General features: G+C 38.2%; 1 protein-coding gene across 1 annotated transcript; it reads left to right on the forward strand.

The window, feature by feature from the left end:
* The first annotated feature begins 22,197 nt into the window (after positions 1 to 22,197).
* Positions 22,198 to 23,391, forward strand: LOC149229488 (uncharacterized). Its single transcript, XM_089375852.1, has 2 exons — positions 22,198 to 22,700; positions 23,179 to 23,391. Exons 1-2 carry the CDS (start codon positions 22,341 to 22,343, stop codon positions 23,230 to 23,232), a joined length of 414 nt encoding a protein of 137 aa, XP_089231978.1. The 5' UTR covers positions 22,198 to 22,340; the 3' UTR covers positions 23,233 to 23,391.
* Positions 23,392 to 24,092: the final 701 nt, after the last annotated feature.

A 24,092-nucleotide genomic window follows, 5' to 3' on the forward strand; every position in this document is an offset into this window, starting at 1 on the left:
AGCTTTGATATCCTTGGTTCTTTTGTTGATCTGGATCATTCTTCATGTCACCTTCTATCATGACCTTCTGATCTTCCTCTTTTTGCTGATCTTTCTCTTGAGTACATGGAGGATTTGATGGTAACCATGAGGAGGCTTTCTCGATCTCTGATTCTGATCTCTTTTCTTCATCAAGTGCAGCCCTTGGTTCTTTGATCTCCTCTTTTGAATCTTCTTTTGCTGGATGTGATCCTTCAATGCTTTCAAGATGATCTCTTTTTTGCATTACTTTTCCTGAGCTTTGGTGAACATCATTGAGCTCACGAGGAATCATTTGCACATGTTGTGCCTCAGATTTGCAATGGGGTTGAGCTGCTCCATTGCATGGTTTTGGAAATGGAGGTACGGGTAGCTGAGTGGAGGTGTGAAATTGAGATGGAGATGGATGGCATTGTGGTTGGGTAGGCATTTGGGGTTGCCTTGGTGGAGGAGGAGGCGATGGTTGTGGATGAGCAGGTGGTGGAGGAAAATGAGCGGGATGAGAGTTGTACTGGGGCCTCCACTCCTGATAAGGTGCATTCCACTGAGGCTGTGGCTGAGCATAAGAGTGAAATGAATGAGCAACTAGTTGGGCATAATATGGATCTGTGAAGGAACAAGGAGGATATGACCAAGGAGGAGGTGTAGACCAGGAAGGATGAGCAGGGGGATCCCAAGAAGGCATGAAAGTGGCTTGATAAGGGTCATAATAGGTCTCGGGTATCCCTTGCAGTTCCTGCTGGTAAGATCTAGGTCCATGCGGCCAACTTTGGTTCATGTAATAGAGTGATTCAGTGGCTCCCTTGGCTCTTTGATATGTAGCTTTGATTCTGGGCAAGGAAGGGCACTGATCTGTAGGATGGTATTCTTCACAGATGAAACACACTTCTAGAGGGTGCATTGGACATTCGTTCCTAGGATGCTTTCTAGTGCACCTAGGACAAAAAATGGCCAAAGCCCTCTTGGCTTCTTCTTGCTTCTTTTGGATCCGCAAGGTATCCAGTTGCATGGCAAGAAACTGCCTCATATCACTCTTGAAATCTTCGATCTGATTTGCAAATTCATCTTTGGACAAGGGACTGCTCCCAACATTTCTTCTTGTAGCCATTTGCTTCAGAAGAGTGTTTCTTCTTCTTCTCCCCTAGAGGTTCTTCAGATATGTCTTGATGTCCACCCAGGGGTTCTTTCATCACAGCCATCGAAGAAGAACGTTGGCTGTGTGAAGCAGTGGGGGTGTTGTGCAATCATTTTTTTTTTTTAACTTATCTCTACTCCTACAAGACATGAAATGATGGTTGATTTTTGTTTTTTTTCTACTTCTACTTGCAAAATTGAAATAAATAGAACTGCAACTAATTATCTTGCTAAAAGGAAAATGCGGAATTGAAATGAAAGCAGGAAAGGACTAATCTATTTTGCTCAAATGAAATTGCAGGAATGAAATGCTAGGCTACGCTTGCGAAATTGAAATGCGGAATTGAAAGGCTAATCTAGGAAAGCAGGAAATGCTAATCTATGAAAGCAAGAAATGCTAATCTATGAAAGCAAGAAATGCTAATCTACTTTTGCATAAATGAAATTGCATAATGGAAATGAAATAAACTACTTAGCAGAAGGTTGTAGTAGAAAATAGAAGAATAGCAACAATCACCAATACTCTGCCGCTTCCCTGGCAACGACGCCAAAAATATGGTGGGCCCCAGTATTGTAGCAATAATGCTACAACTCCTGGAGCTTCCTATCTCTAATTTTATCAACCCAGTAGTTCATAACAAACTTGGAAGCGACGGTGTTGTATGCACAAGTACTAGCTCTTGTCGCAGCTGTCACTTGGTCAGCTGGCACAAGTCCGCTAGGGCTCAAGCCAACTTCTATAGGCTCACAGAAGAAGCTTTATGAGTGATGGACGAAAGCTATCTTGAAGGAAGCTAACCTACTTTGCAAAAAGGAAATGGAAAGCCAACAAAGCATAGAAATCCTAAGGAACCCTAATTTAACTAGTCTAACCTCTATGATGCAAAGAATGTGAAGGAAACTTCTACCAATGATGCCATTACTTCTAATAAGTGAAAATGCATGAATCTAATCTACTTGCATCTTAAAAGACATGTTTTTGTATTTTTTCTTTAAGTGGATGGAGTGATTGTGATTTTGTGCTTATTAGGGTTTGGTTGTGTAGATGTGATGCGGAAGGAAGGAAAGCTTGGGAAAGGTTGGGGAGGCTAGGAGAGGTCCCCAGAGATCCCTAGCATCAGTCCACAGAGGTTCCTCACGTTCAAAGGCTCAGCAACCGAGTGAGTGGCCTCCTACAGGATGTCTGCAGGGGATTCTACAGGAAACGCAGGGGTTTCTACAGGAAGCTTTGCAATTCTTCTACAGGATGTTCTGAAATGGGATGTTTGAGGATGGATGGTTGATGGAAGATGCATGGATGGTTATGGAGGTAGGATGAGGGTCTGAAGTGATCCAGGAGCTGATGGATGGAGTGGTGAGATGATGTGGAAAGCTGACTTGGCTTGAAGGTAGTTGAGACAACAATGGGGAAGAAGGTAAGGTTACTTGGCAAAAGAGAAGATGGGAGATGAGGGAACAGACTTGGTGATGGAGGAGCTGATCTGAACGAGGCTCAAATGAACGAGGAGGTGGTGAAGATACCCTGCATAGTGGTTGCTTGATCAAACCAACTACATCTTGCATGCAATCGAAATATCATGTGATCTATCTAGCAAGTTAGTGAAATCGGTGGACAGCAACCTTATTCATGAAAAGAATCACGTACAACCTGTGAACAAAACATTATCAAAGAGATATGAACGCATGAATAACTCCTACCAATCTATCTTAAACATAAGAAACTACTTTAACCATCAAAAGCAACCTAAGTAACACAGCATGAATTAAATCTAAAGAGCAGATTTTTTCTCAAGAACGCAGCAAACACACATAAAGAGAAACAAGGGAGGTACTGGGCGCTTGAGATGGGCCCAACCCCAAGAGCTACAGCCTCCCATGAAAGATTTAGAGCTGGTGCAAAGCTGGATCCATCTTTATTAATCAAGAAATGAAAAGTACATCAAAACTGTCCACAAGGAGAACTTGAACATGAGCTAAAAGCAAAGCTAATCTATTGCATAAAAATCGAACTACAAACTAGCTAACTAATGGCTAAAACAAAATGACTAACTAGCTACAAAATGACTAACCACTAGCTAATCCCAAAAATGACTAACTGAAATGAGGTCTTAAGCCCTCTTATTTATACAATTTGAGGACCCAACAGTCCTCCTAAAATTTAGGGACTTGGCTGCCCAAGACTTGTAGTTAACAGCAGTCCAACTTGACTTGCTTGGCTGCCCTTGAGCTGATTGATTCGGTGGCCCTTGAACTCCGAGCTGATGGTGGAGAATTCGAGGTAAGGGCCCATAAATGAGGGGGACACCTTCCTACAAATCCTCTAGCTTGTTCTCCCACGAATTTGGCTGCCAAGTGCTCATTAAGACCTTCAATTTTGTCTCCAAGTTGACCAAAAAGGCTACACAAAGCACCCATTAGACTTGTTGGCATAATGACTAACCAAATTCACTCTATTAACATAAAAATGATCAAAAACATGCAATAAACAAATGAGAATGGTGGACTAAGCCAAATTAGGAGGTTGAATGAGCCCAAATAATTGTACATTTTTGGGGCTCATCAACGAGTTTCACAATCGCTAGGCTCGTTAAAACATAGCGATGGGTTTGCCCGAAGGGAAAATTATAGAACAAGCATATGTTATCCTCCTCAATCTTGACAAAAATAAAGAGGTACTGGTCAGCAATGACTGGGGAAAATTGGAAAGAAAACTTGAAGAAACTTTGTTGGTAGCAAGTCGCTCTTGAACATGACACTTCCACTCCGTGTCCGAGTCGGGTTGGGTTGTTTCATTCACCGTTCACATCACCATGGTCATGCCATACCATCCACATTTGGGGTTAATGCTACCAATCCATCAGATCAGTGTCGTTGATATGTTCAAGAGAAGTCATTCGGAGAATTCACCTGTGTCTCACCCACTACCATACATTATACTCCATTCTTTCATGACCGCCACCCTAAACCTTATATCACTAGATCGTTTTCACCTCCATTAAAATCATTTGCTCCGTTCCGTGTCATTGATGTGGGATTCATTAAGGCCCTCCTGTGATGGATCACTTCTTGTCGACATCAGCTCATTATCCAAGAAGTTGATCTAGGAACACCCCATTCAGTACTTTGAAGCCTGCATGCCTCAATGGCAAGTTTCTCACTTCTGGCGACAGGTTTACATCAATGGCCTTCGACCGAAAGATTTTGCGTGGTGTTCGATGCCAAGTCCTTTATTCACACCACGTGAATTGTACTGCAGTACCTTGAGGGTCATTATCATTATCGGTGATTCCTCTCGCGCTTGTTAACAGTTTACATCATTGGCTGGTAATCAAGCGATGTCTTTCCATGTTCGATTTCAGAACATTTCTCACATGGATCGACTTGTAGTTCGAGTGAAGATCAGACGAGATTGAAGACCCCGGATCTAGTTTCATCCATCCGGGCTGCGATATATATTCAGGGAAATAAAGACATTAAATGTACATCATTGCTGCACAGATAATCATCCACTCAAAAGGATGATGGCTCTATCAGAATCACCAGTCTACACTCAGACGATTGTCTGTCCTATGTACATGAAAATGAATTTATAAAGCTGAGCATGGGAATGCCCGCCTCAGTTAGATCATGAAAATATTATGAAGATAATGTATTGTATTGTATCTTATTACAGGTCTCCTCTCAGCATTGAAAGAACTTCGGATCCTCATAATAAATCATTTCACCCGACATCAAAGGATTAATGACCTCATGCTTTACGGGGCAACTGTTATAGACATTTTTGGGCCCTACAACCCCAAGCATGAAATGTCCATAAACCAAGGGCTCCTAATTCCCTGAAAGTGTTGTTCTAACCCCTAAAGGAACAAGGTCAACAGATTACAGCTTCTCCCAGAAGTTCTCCATGAGAAACTGCTCAGAATTGGTCGAAACAGGATCATTGCAGCTGCTCCACTGGCTAAGTGCATTGCATCTCACCTAAATACACTATGAGGGTGCGTTGCATTTCAAAAGTCCCTTCTGTGGGTTGCGATGGGTGAGAAATGACAAATGGCAGTGTCATTCCGCGAGGTGGAGAGGCAATGGAAACTTCCAGAATCTTCTCGTGTGACACTTGCCTCACTGAATTTGACCAAGGATGAGTAAGAGACCATCAGTCTCCAAGTGGAAGCAAGAACTATCAGAGAGAAGACACTAATCAAATCACAAGCTGACTCATCCCCCTTACAGATATCTATATATGGATCCCTCATCCTAGAGATCCAGAGGCTGGAATTTTGCATATTGTAAGGAATTGCTGTTGGTTTCTTGAGACAAACACCAAATTGTTGGGTGATCTAAGCTTTGCTTGAGGTGAAGAGGGGCTTCTTTGCCGAGAGGTTGATGTTGGGTCAGAACAACTGGTTGTAACTCCTCTTGGCTCTTTTCTTGTTTATCAATAAAAGTTATTTGAGTTTTCCTCCATGCTTTTGTGTCATTGATGCTTGTTACATTTGTATGGTCAATTTACATCTGATCCTAGATTGTTTATGATTATAGATCCATGTCTTTGTATAGTGCTATGCTTCTGTGATCTTACAGGTACTTTGTGAAGCTGGGCTTGCAAGGGAGTAGGTAGCTGAGGATTATCAAAGAAGAGAGGGATCAAATCAGGAGATTAGCGCAAGACAGATGTTGGTCTTTCTGTTCCTCTCTATCTATAATTCATAAAGGAAACACGAAAGTAGCTTTTCTCTGTTTTTTTCTAAGGCAGTTGTCACACCTTAGTGGGATAGAGAAGTTCTATATAGACACTTTTCCCTGTAACAAACACCAACGTAGAAGGAAATTTAATTTACCATACCTGAGATGTTAACTTTTGTCCCAAATATTTGGTCTTGTGCATGCACTCAAGACTGTAACTTTCTATCCCTAGTTAGGGATTCCTATAGTAGCTGCTACAAGCCTCCTACTCGACCTCACGCCGCAGCAAAAAAATTTCCCCTTCCTCTTTTAACAAGTCCACTCCAGTGCTGCACTTTGAGACTACTTTGCCTTTCATACCAACCACGTGTAGGCCTTACAACCATCCCAATCTAGGCTACATGAGTTTTGCCTTATTCTTAAACCGCATAGAAATCTGTGACTTATTCCTGTGCGAAATAATACTTCAAACTATGCACAAAACTGCCCAAAATTCATCCTATCACCCTCTTCCTCAATCAAATATGATACCATGTAGAATTTCCACGAAATTATGATCTGTTGACCGGAAAAATTTGACAAGTACTTCCTTTTCTTACAAACACATAATTTCTCTACTCAATTTGTAGTGGAATTAGGAACCAAAATAAAACACAGTCACACAATTGAAGACACAAATTTTCTAGGGAACGGAATAGGGAAAACACTCACTTGTTTCAGAATTTTATTGATTACAAAAAAGAGCAATTGATCTCTTACAAAATCCAATGGTTTCAATCTGGAAGACACTTCCTTTTACTGCTTGTTCTAAGATTGAAGCCCTTGCAAGAGCTACCATCCACCAACTTGTGCACAAGCTTATCTTTCACACTCTTCCTCTCAAAATATCCATGCAACTACCCTCTACCAACTTGTGCATAAGCTTATCTTGCACACTCTTCCTCTCACAAGCTCTTGTGCTGCTTCCTATTGCTTGGTCTCACCAACTCGTGCTCAACAATGATTAAACTTGTGCCTTAGTTCCTCCTTTTAAAGAAAATTTGAATGGTTAAAATTATTGAGTTAATTAAGGAATTGAACTGAAACTTTTTAGTTAACTAGCCTATATCCATTTTAACTCTAGATCTATCAAGTGCCAAGAGGGATCAAATCTCTCAAGGTGTAAACCTCTTTCCTGAGTGAAAAAATTGAAGCTCCATAAAATTTGATCCCTCTCGGAGCCTGATAGATCCAGAGTTAAGATGGACTTAGGTTGGTTTAATTATTAGTTTAATTTTTTTACTTTACATTTTATTTTTATATAATTTCACTGGGTCATGTTTTAATTACTATAAGTGGACATTACAACAACTCTTCCATAGTGGGATGGAGAGTGTCTCTTGGAGATGGATTTGGGCATGTGGTATTGATGAGCCATGGTATTGCCTCATGGTATGATATGATTAATAATATCCATGGTAAAGTGGGGTGAATATCTATGGTTAAAAGTCTTGTTAATGGTAAGTATTATTTTGATTGTGAAATGAGGTATGGCTTTTGGGCATGTGGTATTGATGAGTCATCGTATTGGCCCATGGTATGGTATAGTTAATAATATCCATGTTAAAGGGGTGGTGAATATCCATGGCTAAAATTCATGTTATGTTGTAAGTATTAAGTTTTCTCGTTCTTACTAATGAAATTTAAATATGGTTACAAAATTATTGTTTTAATTTATATGGTAGAATGGATCTTAATTTTTTTTTTCATTTGTGGTTCACGGGCACTGAGTGGCCGCTACGTCCACAGTAGAGAAGCGGGGCAGTTCCACCCGAAGGGATCTGCCCGTCGGCCTTTACAGACCTAACCCCGAGGGCGTCGAGGAGATTTGACCCCGTGACCTCCCAACTGGGAAAGTACTTAGCAACGAGAACTTGACCATTTGAGCTATCCCTTGGGGCTAAAATGGATCTTAATTTATAGCTAATATTTTTATCTTATATATTTATATGTGATAGAGGTGTAGATATATATCAAAAGTAATTATAATAATTTTTCTTTTAAATTTAATAAAAAAAATGTTATAAAATTAAATTCAAATAAAATATTTATAAAATATCTTGAGTGTGAAATGAGAGATGGTTCCTGGGCATGTTGTATTGATGATCCATGCTATTGGCTCATGGTATTGTAACAAAGCTTCTTTATAAGTTAATAATATCTATGGCAAAGTGGACATGAATATACATTGTTAAATATATTGTTATATTGTGAGTTTGTGTGCTTATTAATTAAATTTAAATGCGATTACATAATCATTATTCTATTTTATAAGGTAAAATGCCTCTTAACTTATTGTTTTTACTTATATACTATCATCAAAGAAGAATACTCTCGAGAAAACTCTTAATCACAAGAAATCGGGCAAGAAAGAAACAACTTTCAAGACAAGCAGAGGAAAAGCCCCGCCCAACAACAAAAGAGTGAACTCGACAACCCCTCAAGCATCCACAGTTATGAGCATTCGAATACCGCACAAAATAAATCTTCATTTAACAACAAAGCAGATCTCCTAGACCAAACTTCTTCTCCGACTATCTTCAAAAGAACGAACACAATAGATCGAGAAGCTAAGAAACCAATGTCCCAAGAACCAGAAGAGATGAAGGAGATGCAAGATAAAGAAAGTTGGAAGACCGTAGAGAAAAAAAAGAAAGCTACAGCACCAATCTTGCCAAGAAAAATGAGGAACCAAACAATTAAAAACTAAGAAAATTATAGGTCTGATCAATGGACATTAACCACCACCACCACCATCATCATCATCATATATTTTAATGTAATATGTATATTATGATTTTTTTTAATCTAAAAATTTATTTGTAATTTTATTAATAAAAACAAAATTACAATGTAACAAATTTGAATTTTATTATTTTTATTACTTTTAACATTTTATAGACACTACAACATCTCCCTTAGGCTCTATATTAATTTTAACTGACATGTATTCAACATATTAAGACATGTAAAAATGTTTACAAAGTTTTATATATTACATCTCCACATTACTTCTATATTGGGCTGCCTCTCGAAACAATAAAAGTCAACAAAAGTAGTTAATTGGATCCTCCTAAAATTCAGGAGGCTAACCCCACTTAAGCTTTCAATTCCCAATTTAACTCACACTAGAAAACCAAGAACTTTAACTCACACTAGAAAAGCAAGAACTCAACTTTCAATTTCAACACCCACCTAACTCAACTTATTTTTTAGAGACATTCCTAAATTTTAGGAACTTAAACATGCACAAGAAAAAACTCGAATTTAATTCTTTGAATTAAAGCACAAATTATAGAATCATTTTTCTAATTAATTTTGAACAATTTTTTTTAACATTTTATTATTTTTTAATTGACTAACATTTAAATATTTAAAAAACAAACATTAATACCCCATTGGAATTCTCCTTTTAAATCAAAATATATATTTTTACAAAAATTTTCTTTGAAGGAAGATGTTCTAACACAAACCCCAGCTATACGCTGTTTGATTCAAGATGTTCTAGCACAAACCTCAGCGATACGCTGTTTGATTGCACATATTATTGATCCTTCTAAACTAAAAGAAAATTGTTCAGTAAGACCATCTAATCCTCCAGAATAGATCATTTAAAACCCTCTAATTGTTTCCAATAACCTATATTATATAAATTACAATAAAAGACATTTCCCTAATTTTGAATAAATAATCATAACTATGTCATATAATTTATAACTACAAATTATATTTCCAATATGACATGCTTATTATTTTAATATGTAAGTGCAAACTCTTCTACTTCTAAGATGACGTGCCTAATATTTTAGTACAAGTGAAGATGAGAACTCACTTCAACATTACTTCGCATGCGAGTTTTTAATGGTCAGCAACAACATATTGATAAGCACTTTGGGTGGACTTCGATAGTGGGAAGCAGGGATGGGACAATTTATAAATTTATATTATTGAGGAGATAAGCACATCATTGTAGCGTTCACATTATAATACATTGGATGGACTTATAATAATAAGTGGTTGTAAGAAGAAACAATTTTCTAAATTTATATTCCGGAGAATTTAACGTACCAGATGTAACTTGTGTGTATGGAAAATGGTTTGGAATATTTTTTTTTAATTTAAATAATATTGTAGTTGGCAAAATTACTGTTTACATCATATTTTATTAATTTGGAAAATAAATGGCTATAAATAATAAATTTTCAAAGAATTATCCATCCTCATGATGCTTGAGATGGGGTAGCAGAACGCTTAGGTCACTAAATGATATAGGTTAGTAAGAAAAAGAGAAAAAAGTAACTGCTCTTTTGTTTTGTTGCTATATTGAAAATTATCCTCGAAGCTTTTGAAAGCTTTCTATTTAACCTTTAGCGGTCTTTAATTTAGATTTCAAAGTCAACCATGTTGGGAAAAGCTAAGATTTATGTTCATCACTTGATTTCAAGAGTTGATTCTTATTTTAATTATAAATTTTGAAATATTTAAAATTTAATGGAAAAAAGAAAAAATCACTTTTATTTATTTATTGATTTTCAATATATTTTAAAATTTATAGTGTAATTAATTTTAACAATGTTATAAATGGTGACACATAACTATAGAGGAGGGTAAGGAGGTCGCAATGGGTAATCAAGAGCTCAAGCTTATTCAGAAATGGGAACGTGGTTAGGGTTTCCTCCTCACTATTTGCAGTAGCAATCTTCCGCATGTTATCATTTGTAGTAGCATTGTCTTTCTCACTATCACAATCGACATTTTCATTTCGGGTTTTGTCACGATCGACATTTTCATTTCGGGTTTGTTGTCAACGGAACTCCCTTTGTTGTCACCGGGATTGCCTATAGGATGTCGGACATGGAAGTGGACGAGGTGGACTATTTTGTTGACCCTAACCCCTGTGAACCTATTTGGATGTGCCCTAATGCTCCGCCGGAAGCTACACCTGTTGGGGTTCAGTGTCTGTCTTTCTTGCAATTTACTGTTATCCCACCCTCCCGTTCTGACCCCAGTCCTTCCTCATCCTACCTGTCATTCGCTACCCTCTCTATCGACTCCCTAAGACTTGACTACCCCCTATCACTAGCTACTCTCCATCCACTTGCCTCTTGCACATCGCCCTCTCCCCCATTTGAACCGTCGCCTTCAGGAGATTGGCCTCATCAGACACACTTTGAGCTCCCATCCTCTATAGGGTTTGATTATGCGGCTGGCCCTCCCCATCCATTAGCCATCCCGCACACCCCTCCTGCATCTAAGCCGGTTTCCTCCTCCTCCCCATCGGATTGTTTTGAAACACCGGTGATTAAAGTCTGTAATCATACCCAGCAGTCACAGTAGGATCATTAAGGCACTCACAACCCCTTGTAGGATCACCTGACCACGCCACGTACTGGTAAGAGAAAGCTAAAGTGTGTTAAGGCTACAAGCAAGGATCTAACACTAAAATTTGGGGAAGGGGTCCAAATGGGGGAAGTTGTAGACACGACGAGCAGAGTTCTACTGGGAAGAGTCCGAGGTCACGCTTAATCTACCGAGCGACTTCGCCTCTAAGTCAAGGAAATATGGGGGAACATTTCAAAGAGCTCCCAGAGGTTCAAATGCTGGCTCGGGGATGGTTTGCGCTCTACTTCTAGCAGGAGGAATACACCAATTGGGCACTCTCCAGATACTAGCATATCGAGATGGCCCCAGTCTTGCTCAAGCGCAGGAGCCCTTTATTCGATCCAAAACAGGAAAAAATTGGAGTTGGGCCACTATGGGTCACACTGCCAGGATTACCCCTCCATTTTTGGTCTGAAGACATTTTCATCCACATCGGCAACGCACTTGGCTCCTATCTGGATTATGACAAATCATACATCAGCTCTGGCAATCGGTCTATGGAAAGCATTATGGTTTATCTGGATACCAGAGAAGGGTTGGAAGAGAAAATCACTCTGCAGTAGAAGAACTTAACCCATATACAAATCTTGGATTACAAAGGAGTGTCGTTCAGGTGCTGAAGGTGTCATAAGGTAGGGAATCTTTACAAGGAATGCCATTTGGTTTGTAAGGCTGCCTATCCTTCCAAATAAGCAAAGGAAGTTGCTCCTATTGCACCCACTATAGCTGCTAAACAGACTCCTTAGTCCAATGTACCTCTGGAGATGGTGGGTGGAATGACTCAGCTTCCAACTTCGGCCACTCCCCGTCCTCCCTCCTTGCCTATGATGAGATCCAGGGTTGCTGTTGTGGCTGCTCAATCATCGGGTACTCCTCCATTCCCTTGTTCTATTTCTGATGTTTCTTTTAATTACTCTGCTCAGCATTTGCATTCTGCATCTACATCCATACGAGACTTTACCTGCCCCCTCGGCTTTCACCATCTGATTATCTCGATGACTCCACCAGTTATCCCCAATTTGGTTCACTCATCCGCTCCTTCAGAATCCTTGAACATCTTAGGCCACTCCCATTCATACAATCTCTGTTCTCCAGCATCTCAACCCTCTTGCGAATTTTGGGATTGGCTTTACCTCCCCTCCATGATCTTCTAAGTCCACCAGGCGACGAAAATCACATATTTCTTTGGTCATCCTACAAGCTAGGGTGGAAGTGGCACATGGCAAACAATCCACACTTGATTGGGTACTTAGAGCACCATCTACCCACCCTCAGCCACCCCCATGAAGTGGCTCTCCTTTAACTGCAGAGGACTGGCTAACCCTCCTAAAAGACTAGCCCTCAGAAGATTATTTGAATCTGAGCTTGTTGATATTATCTTCCTACAAGAAACACTTGGCTTGGCTGACCATATCATCCCTGTGTTGCAATCCTTGAAGCCGGGCTGGACCTTCCATGCACTTGACATCATTGGACGATCCAGAGGTCTTGCCCTGGGTATAAACCCTCGCACTATCCACCTCAAGGCCTCCTAGGGAGGTGTTGGCTTCTTAGGTATGGACATCTTTTCCTCAGATATGGGCATGGATCTCAAGATCATCAATGTATATGCCCCTTGTCAAAATAGAGCCAAATTTTAGAATCACCTCCTCAATCTATCCTTTGTTAATTCTGACAATATCATTTTAGGAGGAGATATGAATTTCTCCATTGGATATGGGGAATCATGGGGAAGAAATGCAAAGGTGGATCCCTTATCTGAATCTATGGAGCAACTCCTTGAACAACACCACTCGATTGATATTCCCATGGTCAAATCACAACCTACCTAGCACAATAGAAGAACTGGGGATGCTACACTAGCCAAGCATTTGGATAGGTTCCTCATTAAGGAACCTCTGGTGAGAGAACTATCAAATTATAGACAGTGGGTTGGATCTCGAGGCATATCTAATCACTCGCCCATATTAATGGAGTTGTCGGGTCCCTTTCAAAAGCCTAAGGCCCCCTTCAAATTCAACTCCACTTGGCTAAAATATCTGAGTTAGATCAATTTGGTTACTAATTTTTGGCTCTAATCCACCTTCTTTGGGGAGAACCATTGCTAAGGGTTTCTGTCATAACCTCTAAGAAAGCAAGAGATTATCTAATAAATGGGCAAAAGACAAAAGAGACCGGGACGAGGAGACCCTCATTACCATTGAGTGCACTCTAGATGATCTCATGGATGAGCAGGGGCATGGATTTTCATCTCTGGAGGTTAAATCCCACCTAATTCACCTGGAGATACAGAGATCCAAAATCCTTAAAGGGAGAGAAGAAACATGGTTCCTTCGTAATCGGGCTATTTGGCTTCACGCAGGAGATGACAATACAAAGTTCTTCCACAATTATGCAAATGGAAGGAATGTTAGAAACACCATCTGGCACATGCCATATGAGGATGGTAATCTAGCAACATCTTTTAATCAGTTGGCACACCTGGGAAACTCTCATTTCCAGAAGCTCTTCAAGGTTCCCCATAGTGCCACCCTCGCTAAAATTGTATGGATTGTTGGTCACTTCCCTTGGTTTATTGATCCAGAAGAGGTAGAGGAGCTTACAACTCCTGTCATGACAGGAGAATTGGAAAGCACACTAAAATGGTTCAAAAAAGATAAGAGTATAGGGCTAGACGGATGGACTATCAAGTTTTATCTAGCCTTTTATGAAACTATTGGACAGGATCTTCTAAAGGTGGTGGAGGAATGTAGGATTACAGGGAGAATGTACAAGGCTATAAACTCAACGTTCATTGCCCTTATTCCCAAAACTGACTCCCCCTCATCTTTCAATGATTTCAGACCCATTTCTCTCTGCAACTGTCTTTACAAGATCATTGCCAAAAATATTACCAATAGACTTAAGCCTATTCTCTCATGTCATATTTCTCCAAAACAATTTGCATTCCTCCACAATAGACAAATTCATGAGGCTATTGGAACTACTCAGGAAGCCCTACACTCCATGAAAACTAAAAATCTTAAAGGTTCCATTCTCAAAATTGACCTATCTAAAGATTTTGATTGAGTTAGCTGGCTCTATATCAAAATTCTCCTCACCCACCTAGGCTTTCCTCCTTCCTTCATAAATTGGGTTATGTGCTGCATCACGACCGCCTCAATTAGTGTCTTGATAAATGGATTTGCCTCCAACTTCTTTCATGCAGAACGTGGACTTAGATAAGGTTGTCTCCTCTCCCTGCTCCTCTTTCTGATAGTCATGGAGGGACTTAGCATACTAATAGCCTCAGTCAAGCGAGAAGGGCAATTACAGGGACTTAATATTACAGATCAATGTATACTCACTCACCTCCTCTTCGTCGATGATGTGCTCATCTTTCTCAATGGAGGCATTTGGGACACCACCACGTTTCATGACATATTACTACTTTTATCTCCGGCCATATGTATGGAACCTAATCAACTAAAATCCTCCATCACTCTATCAGCTTGTACCCCATAGGAAGCTCAGGTTGCACAACAGAAATTTCCTTTCCAGGGCCATAATCTAGAGGATGGACTCAAATACCTTAGGTTCTGGATCAAGCCACACTGCTACAAGATTGCTCATTGGATATGGCTTGCGGTCAAGATCAAAAAATGATTGCTCAAATGGAATCACATATTCCTCTCCAGGGTGAGTCAATTAATGCTTATTAAAATAGCCTTGGAGACTACATCTGTTTATTGGATGTCTCTAGCGTGGATTCCTAAAGCAATTTTATCGCAGATACAAAAACTTTGTTGCAGATTCCTTTGGAATGGCTATAAGGAAGTAAAACCTTCTGCTTGGGTGGGATGGAAACTCATTACAATCCCAAAGAAATGGGGAGGTTGGGGACTGAAGGATCTATTCTCGTTTGCTCATGCACTAGCTGCAAAGATGGGATAGCTTATCCTCACCTCCCACAAGCTCTAGACAGAAGTTTTCTACTACAAATACATCTGGCCACATCAGACTATGGACTGGATTCAATTGCCCACATGGCAACGAACTGGGATATCCATGGTTTGGCAAGCGATTCTACATACCATGCCCACCATCAGGAATGTACTCACCTGGAGAATTAACAATGGTTCATCAGTGTGAATTGGCATCGATCCCTAGTCTGGCTATGGTAACATGTTCCAACTTCCTCTTGATCTCATACAATTTCTAAAACACATCAATATTAATTTTATTTCTTATATTGCTGACCGTGGGAATAGCACAACCTTTTCACAAGCATGGACTTCAGTGGAGCACCTAGGTATTCATGTTCAATGGTAGCAAGATTTGGAGGGCTATATTACTGCGCTAACAAAATCACATGTCCGTATCAAGGATGGCACTGATGAACTCATATGGGCCCCTGCTGAACATGGCACTTACTCCCCTAAGGTTGTTTATCCCATCATTCATGATGCCCACATGCGACTTGTGCTTTTGGATTGGTGGTGTAGGCTATGGAAACTAAAAGTGCCTTTGCATACTAAGTTGTTCATGTGGAATGTATTATGGAACAAGACACCAAAAAGGAGCAATTTAATGAAACGATCTTTCTCCAGTCCCTCCTAGTGTGTGATCTGTCATCAAGAAGAGGAAACAAATGACCACCTATTCCTATTTTGCACGACGTGAATCGCATTGGGAATAGGTCATTGTTGCTCTATCCATAACCATTATATGGCATGGACTAAATCTATTAGATGCCTCGGAACTTTGGCGAGCTGCATCCTTGAATCCAAAACTCCACTATCTCTCGCTGCTTATTTGTTGGACTATATGGCTCACTAGAAATGGGATCATTTTCAGAGATAAAATTGTTCGATGGCAATCTTCCATTGCCAAAATTGTTGTTGCATATCATGAAATACCAGAAGAGAATCATACCCCTGTTGGCCACGTGGTATCACCTGAATCCATTGATTGCAATATTCCCTGGGAATTTTTTGATGGAGCACCACAAGCACAGGGTTGTGGAGGGCATATACTACTATATAAAACTGAAAATCATCACTACAAAATTCAAATGGGTTTAGGGGTGGGGACAAACAACTATGTAGAATTGATCTCTCTTAGACATCTCCTCCATTTTTCTCTCACACATGCATGCAATCACATTCATATTTTTGGAGATTCTAAAATCATCATCAATTGGTTCAACAACATATTTGCTTGTCATATGCACTCTCTCAGGAACATATTGGATGAAATCATGATCTTAAAAGCACAATTTACTATATCTCTTGTCAACATATTTACAGGGAACGTAATTCGGTTGCTAACCAACTTTCCAAGGAGGCCACGACACATCTCAGAGGACTGTCAATAATACAGGAGCAGCAAGGAGATGAACTCTACCAGTACTATCATTGTCCCTATCAGTGGGTCGACAGACCCTAATTTTTACAGTATACAACAGTGATTTATATCAATACTAGCTTTTACATTGTATATATTTTTTCATGAATTTTTCAGTATACCCTGCGTAAGACTTATATACCATATAGGAATCTACTACATGTAACTTTTCTATATTAATGAAAAATTACGATTTTTCCTCGGGCAAAAAAAACAAAGTTTAAACTTACTTACTCATATAAATTAAATGGCTAATAAATATTCTTAAAATATTTATTTCATCTTATATGTTTAATAAAATTAAAAAACATAAGAATTAACTAAATTAGAACATCATCATCATTATTATTATTATTATTATGAATAATAATTAAAAATAATAATATATAACTTAATCATATATGCCTATAAAAAACCATGTAAGAATGTTCTTAACTACATAGATTAATCATCACATTATCATGGAGATTTTTAATACCAAATACCCAAAAAGCTATAATTCAATGACACTTATTCATAAGATAATTTTTTTAATTAATCAATACAATGAAAAGGACAAGAAGAACATAATTATTTTTAAAATAAATCTCAACCTTAAAATATTTAAGATTTCATGGAGGTTAAATTCCTACCATCCACATATTAATTATTGATGATTAAATTAAAATTATAAAAACCCTATTCCAAAATAAACACTCACATCAACAAAACATCACTAATACCATATATATTAACTAAATTATAACTATATCATTATTATTATTGTTGTTGTTGTTAACAATAATAATTGTAGAAATTCTCACTGTAGATTAACCTAATAATGTAATATAACTAAAGCAAAATACTTTAATCTACTTCTACAGTCAAACTTGCGAAAGCTTAATAGATTTGAGCAAAATCAAGTAGAACACATATAACCAAAAGAAGAATCAATGCACATGAAACACAGAAGAATACTCAAAGGAAAGCCTCAGCTAAAAACCCTACTATCTGTATTATCATACAAGGTGGAAATATCTCCGAATTACACAAAGCCTTAGCTCCCACTACTAGCCAGCTCTCAGTAAAATCCTCCTAGATGCTCACGGGCAATCAAAGCTTCTCACAAGCCTTCTCCTTTGCCCTCCAAGCTCCTATTTTCTTGTGTTGTTTCTCTTGGGTGATCCTACTATTACCAAGTGTAACATTGATCTCACACCCTGTAAAACTGTGTAATCCTCAAGGAACCTTGTTCCTTCTACATGGATGAGTTTCCTTTATAGGAAAACTCATGCAACTGATAGTAACCTATCCTTGACATTTAGCTCAACTGGGTCTTTCTCTGAATAGACATGCATGAGTTTTTGATGAGAGAATCTTCAGTTATTTGGAGTACACTAGTTGGATGCATGCATGCATTAACTGACTGAACTCACAATTAGTTCCTCAAATAGTTTGGAACTAATTTAACTCGACTTAACTCAGTAAACTGAGCTAATTAATTACAACTCAAATATAACTCAGTCTTATCTCCTTAATTAAGGGACAATCTCCTTAATTTAAGGGATAATTGTTGCATGACTTAAGAAAGACTTCTAACTTGAATTTCTCCAACTAATTAATCCATAATGAATTAATTAATTATTTCCAAGCAGCTGGTGAGACTAAATTTGAATTTTAATTCAATGACAAATTAAAATTGGAATATACTAGATTCTATTTTTATCATTTCTTGTTGCTATTTTTAAAACTCCCTCTCAACAACTCAATCCTAATCCGGAACCTTTGGAATGTTCTGCATGCAACACTTCTCTCTAGTGTTGTTGCTCCAGCAACTTCAGAAACATAAAAAATATCCAACCTGAATCAGTATGATGCATCTGTCATTAGAGTCTCTGACTGTTATTGCCTATGTCAACTGAAAACTCTGCACTTCTACTGACTCAACCTTTCTGCACTGTTGTCAATCCTTATCTATGCTCTTCAGTATCTGACTGCTCTAGCCTCTATCACTTTGATCTCTAACTACATCAATTCCACTGATCCCTCCCGCTACTATGTACTTTGGGCTCTCATAGCAAGGTACAATCCATGAGATAAAACTTCTCAATGGACCCTGCCCAATTTCATCCTTCTTGAGACTATCACTTCATATTGCCCCACCTCACACCTGGAGGTATGGATGCATGTGATCCCTCTGCTGACTTGGCTCAAAATTTCCCCCTATTGGAGGTCTCTGCATGAGTGGATGCCTCCACTCGTTCTCCTCTCAACATCTCCAATTGTGGCTCCTCCACAACTGTGTGAGACTTCTTCTGGGGCTATATGTTGAGAGGTAATTTACTCTCCCTCTCAACCACCAAGTCTCTAACATTTTCCTTGCTTCTCAAGGCTTTGCATGCATCTTGAACCTTAAGAGCATATAAGTTCTTAACTCGGGAACTGATCTGTTTCACTTGTCCCGTGGTGATGTGTCTAAGGAAAATCTTTCCCTTACTAAAGACAACATCGTAGCCTTTTTCCTCCAACATCGCGATTGATACCAAATTATTCTTTAGTCTAGGCACATACTTCACATCTGTCTAGGTGATAAGAGCTCCATGCTCCCTCTAAAAAGCAATTGTGCTCACTCTTGAAACATTATACTGTTCATCGTCACCCATATCTATGCGCATCTTGAGGTCTTTCTCCTCCAAGGTACTGAATAAACTTTTATCGCCGGTCATGTGGAATGAGACTCCCCTATCAAGAAACCAACCGCAACCCATCATCAATGACACCATGCATACGATGAGGGTGAATTCCATTTCGAACTGAGGCTAATGCCTCACCTTCCGATCCTTTCGAGGGTCCCTTCTTGGACTTCTTCGATGAGCAATTAGTCGCATAATGACCCATCTCATGAAAATTAAAGCATCTCACTTTAGACTTGTTAACCTTCTTCCCTCCATGTGAAGAATTCAATTTGGAATGGGACGCATTCCCCTTCCCTCTCCTTGCCTTACTTGCTAAGGCCATATTTTCTTCATTATCCTTGGATGAAGAACCATCTCGTGTGCTCCTCCTAATCTCCCCCTGCATGAGATCAGACCACAGTCGTTCCCAATTTGGTAGTTTCTCCCTTCCATTCATAGAGTCCTGGTAGATATTCCAGCTCTTTAGAAGGTTGAGGAGAGCGAGGCTCACCATATCATCATCAACAGTAGTTATTCCCTCACTACTAAGCTCATCTCTGCAAGTGGTCAGCTTGTTCAGATATGTGGAAATAATATCACAGTTCTCCTTCTTGATTCTTCGAAGCTTGTACTTGAGCGCCAATTTCCTCTGGTCGCAACTGTTCTAGTAGAGGTCCTTCAATGTCTTCCACATTGAATATGGAGTATCCTTCCCATGGAGACTCGAGACAATATGGTCTCGAATTCCCTCAAGGATGATCCGTCTCACCCTCGCCACACACTTCTTCCATTCAGCCAACTCTTGTGCATTAGTTGAACCTGGCTTTGGGATTTCTTAATCAATGAAATCCTTCAAACCGTTGTCTTCTAATATAGCCTCCATGCGATCTTTCCATGCTATGTAATTCGAGTTGCCATCCAAGGCATTCTCAAGTCTCAAGCCATAGAACACCATTAACCAACCTGAAGTATGAGATGAATTCGATTTGTACCTGCAACCCCGAACTTCAAACTTCGAATTTTCTTCTCAGTATACTGTTCACAGCTCCGATAACCTTTGCTCTGATACCATGTAGAAATTCTGACTGTCGATTAGCCTGATAATGTAATAAAACTAAAACACAATACTTTAATCTACTTTTACAATCAAACTTGCGGAAGCTTAATAGATTTGAGCAAGATCAAGCAGAACACATATAACCAGAAGAAGAATCAATGCACATGAAACACAGAAGAATACTTAGGGGAAAGCCTCAGCTAAAAACCCCACTATCTGTATTATCATACAAGGTGGAAATATCTCAAAATTACACAAAGCCTTAGCTCCCACTACTATCCAGCTCTCAGTACAATCCTCCTGGATGCTCACAGGCAATCAAAGCTTCTCACAAGCCTTTTCCTCTGCCCTCCAAGCTCCTATTTCCTTGCGTTGTTTCTCCTGGGTGATCCTACTGTTACCAAGTGTAACACCGATCACTCACACTGTTCTCACACCCTATAAAACTATGCAATCCTCAAGGAACCTTGTTCCTTCTACATGGATGAGTTTCATTTATAGGAAAACTCATGCAACTGATAGTAACCTATTCTTGACATTTAGCTCAACTAGCTCTTTCTTTGAATAGACATACGTGAGTTTCTGATTAGAGAATCTTCAGTTTTCTGGAGTATATTAGTTGGATGCATGCATGCGTTAACTTGGATGCATGCATGCATTAACTGACTGAACTCACAATTAGTTCCTCAAATAGTTTGGAACTAATTTAACTCAACTTAACTCACTAAACTAAGCTAACTAATTACAACTCAAATATAACTCAATCTTATCTCTTTAATTAAGGGATAATCTCCTTAATTTAAGGGATAACTGTTGCATGCCTTGATAAAGACTTCTAACTTGAATTTCTCCAACTAATTAATCCATAATGAATTAATTAATTATTTCCAAGTAGCTGGTGAGACTAAGTTCGAATTTTAATTCAAGGACAAATTAAAATTGTAATATACTAGATTTTATTTTTAGCATTTCTTGTTTCTATTTTTAACAATAATTATAAAAAAAATTAATATATAACTTAATCATATATACATCTAAAAAAAATCAAGTAACAACACTCTTAATTACATAGATTAATCATCACTTTATCATGGAGATTTTATCGTTACATGTCCAAAAAACTATAATTCAATGACACTTGTTGATAAGATAATTTTTTTAATTTATCAATTTAATGAAAAGGAGTGCAAGGACATGATTATTTTTAAAATAAATCTCAACTTTAAAATATTTAGATTTTTGGGAGATCAAATACCTATCACCCGCTTATTAATTATTGATAATTAAATTAAAATTTAAAAAAAAAACTATTTCAAAATAAACACTCATATCAACATAATTATATTAACATAATATCACTAATACCACATATAATTAGCTAATTTTATGCGGATAACATCACTAATACCATATATAATTAGTTAATTTTACATGAAACTAGTTGATAGGGCCATTAATGAAACCAATATAAGGTAATCGGAGGTACAGTGATCAAAATCCCAGATCTTTTACTAATGATTTCTGAATGCAAGAAAACCTACCACGTTATTCATTACCAAAATTATAAAGAGATTGAAACATGCTGTCAATGCTGTAACTGTAACAAAATTTCGATACATGACTGATTAATGAATGAAAAGGGAGTGGACCCATATCGTTTCTTATATTGAGACAAACCAGATTTACCTTTAGATGGCCCAACATGGTTAATGCACTTCACGTATTAAAATTATTTCATTTTGTGTCCTTGGTCGGCAGCAGATATAATTATTTATTTATTAGTATCAGCATGCAAGGGAGCAGGTTTCATATAAGCCCATGTGTAGCCTTTAGTTTGTTAAGGTTGACCCAGTACCTTATTGATCGCCGACTGGTATCGCCTGCACGACTCTAGCAACACGCTGTTTATTTTGTATTTGTATCTGCTTGAAGTTTTAGTGTTTCGAGTTGAAGTTGATTTCCAATTTCTAGGTTTAGAGTTTCGGAAGATGAAGAAGATACTCGCATTCTCTGCATTGAAAAGAGCCAGGGACCAATCATCATACGAAAAATTGAAGCTGGGCGCGGCCCAGTTGGAGGAACGAAAACACCAAATTGCCCAGCAATTGATAGAGCGGATCCTGAAGCAGGCGGATCGGCCCAGGCCGCGAAAGGCAGCCCGTTTGAGTATCAGGGTTCACAAGGTTCATATAAAAGTGAGAAACTTCATTTCTACAAGATTTCTGGGGAGGCTGAGAGCTCGCGTGCTGTTTCTCATGTCTTGGATCGCTTCAAAGGCGAAATCGCGTCTGGATTTCAATGAGAACTCAGGCTCTGCAGTGAGGGAGAAGCTGCGGGTCTTCTTTCAGGTCAGGCCATTTCTTTCTAGACCATTAATTCTCGTGTGCTTCGTTAGTGCTTTGTATTTTCAGAGAACTCTGTGAGCGAGTAATGGTGAGAGCGTCCAACGTTTTCCGTGGTATAAGAGTCGTAGTGCTATTAATAGTGAGACGTTGCTGTCTGCGCGTAGTTTAAGTCGAGGTTTGCTTTGTTTCAAGATGTTGAATAGAATTTTAGGACTACTTGTGTAATGGATTTTGTAATTAGTGTGATCTGTTGTAATTAGTATGACCTAAAGTTTAGGTGGTCCATTATCAGAAATTTTGGAGGTTGTTTTATAAGATTAGGGTGGACATTTCAATTAACCATCAATTTATCATCAAAAATTTCACGAATGGAGAATGTTGAATAGATTGTTCACCCAAAACGTTCTAAAAAATTACAAAATCCATCACACTGATATTACAAAAATTTTATTCAATGAAAATCCTCACTCTATTGTTTCAGGATGTCAGGCGTGGTAACATCTGGGTAGATATGGAAGGATATCAGACTTGGTAACATCGGGGTTTATAAGGAATCAGATAGAAATCGCTAGTGGCGGCTAAAAGTGATGTGTGGCTTGAACTTTTTTACGCTTTACTCAAAAGTAATGTAGTTAAAAATTTGACATTACAATCACCAATATGAAGACGGTTCAGTGAAAATAAAGTGGCATTGCAGCCATGGAATTGTATCTATGGAACGAGGGATTGTATGTGACAAAAAAACACTCACCTCATTGTGAAAATATGTATTATTTTTCTATGTTAAATTTGACTTCAATTATCCCTTTTTGTTTTTAATCGACTTTACTTGGAGATTTGAACCTTAAATTTTACATTATATCACATTACAAGTCTATAGCCAAGTAAGCTGCCCCACTCGACTAATTCATTTTATTAACATTGGTGTATTATTATTGATGGTTTTAATCTTGGTTAGAGTTTTAAATTAGATATTTTATTAATTTATTATAAATATTGATAGTTTTTTAAATAGTTTGAAAATAAATATTAATTAATTTAATAAATTACAAATTTTATTAAATAAAATTATCAAAATATTTTAAGTGGTTATTTTTTAAGTTTTATTGATTTCTAAATTATTTTAAATATTTTATTATAATAATTTTACGATGGAATTTACAATTTTTTTACTATGCAATGTTGCATTTTACATTTAGATCACTCAAATGGAAGAAGTCAAGCAAATAACACATAATTCAAGCAATATAGAAAGAATTCATAATAGACTAGCCAAATGATAAGACTTATACTTTGCTTTTCTATTCTGAGTTATGAAATCTAAATACATATAAAGTGCATTCATTATGGAGTTGCAATTGAGAGTGTAACTAGAATGGTTTCTACACTTCTTTT

The sequence above is a fragment of the Pinus tabuliformis genome, chromosome J, assembly GCF_031772625.1.
Source record: "Pinus tabuliformis cultivar Carrire ecotype Pingquan chromosome J, CPIR1, whole genome shotgun sequence".
In the NCBI taxonomy this organism is placed as follows: Eukaryota; Viridiplantae; Streptophyta; class Pinopsida; order Pinales; family Pinaceae; genus Pinus; species Pinus tabuliformis.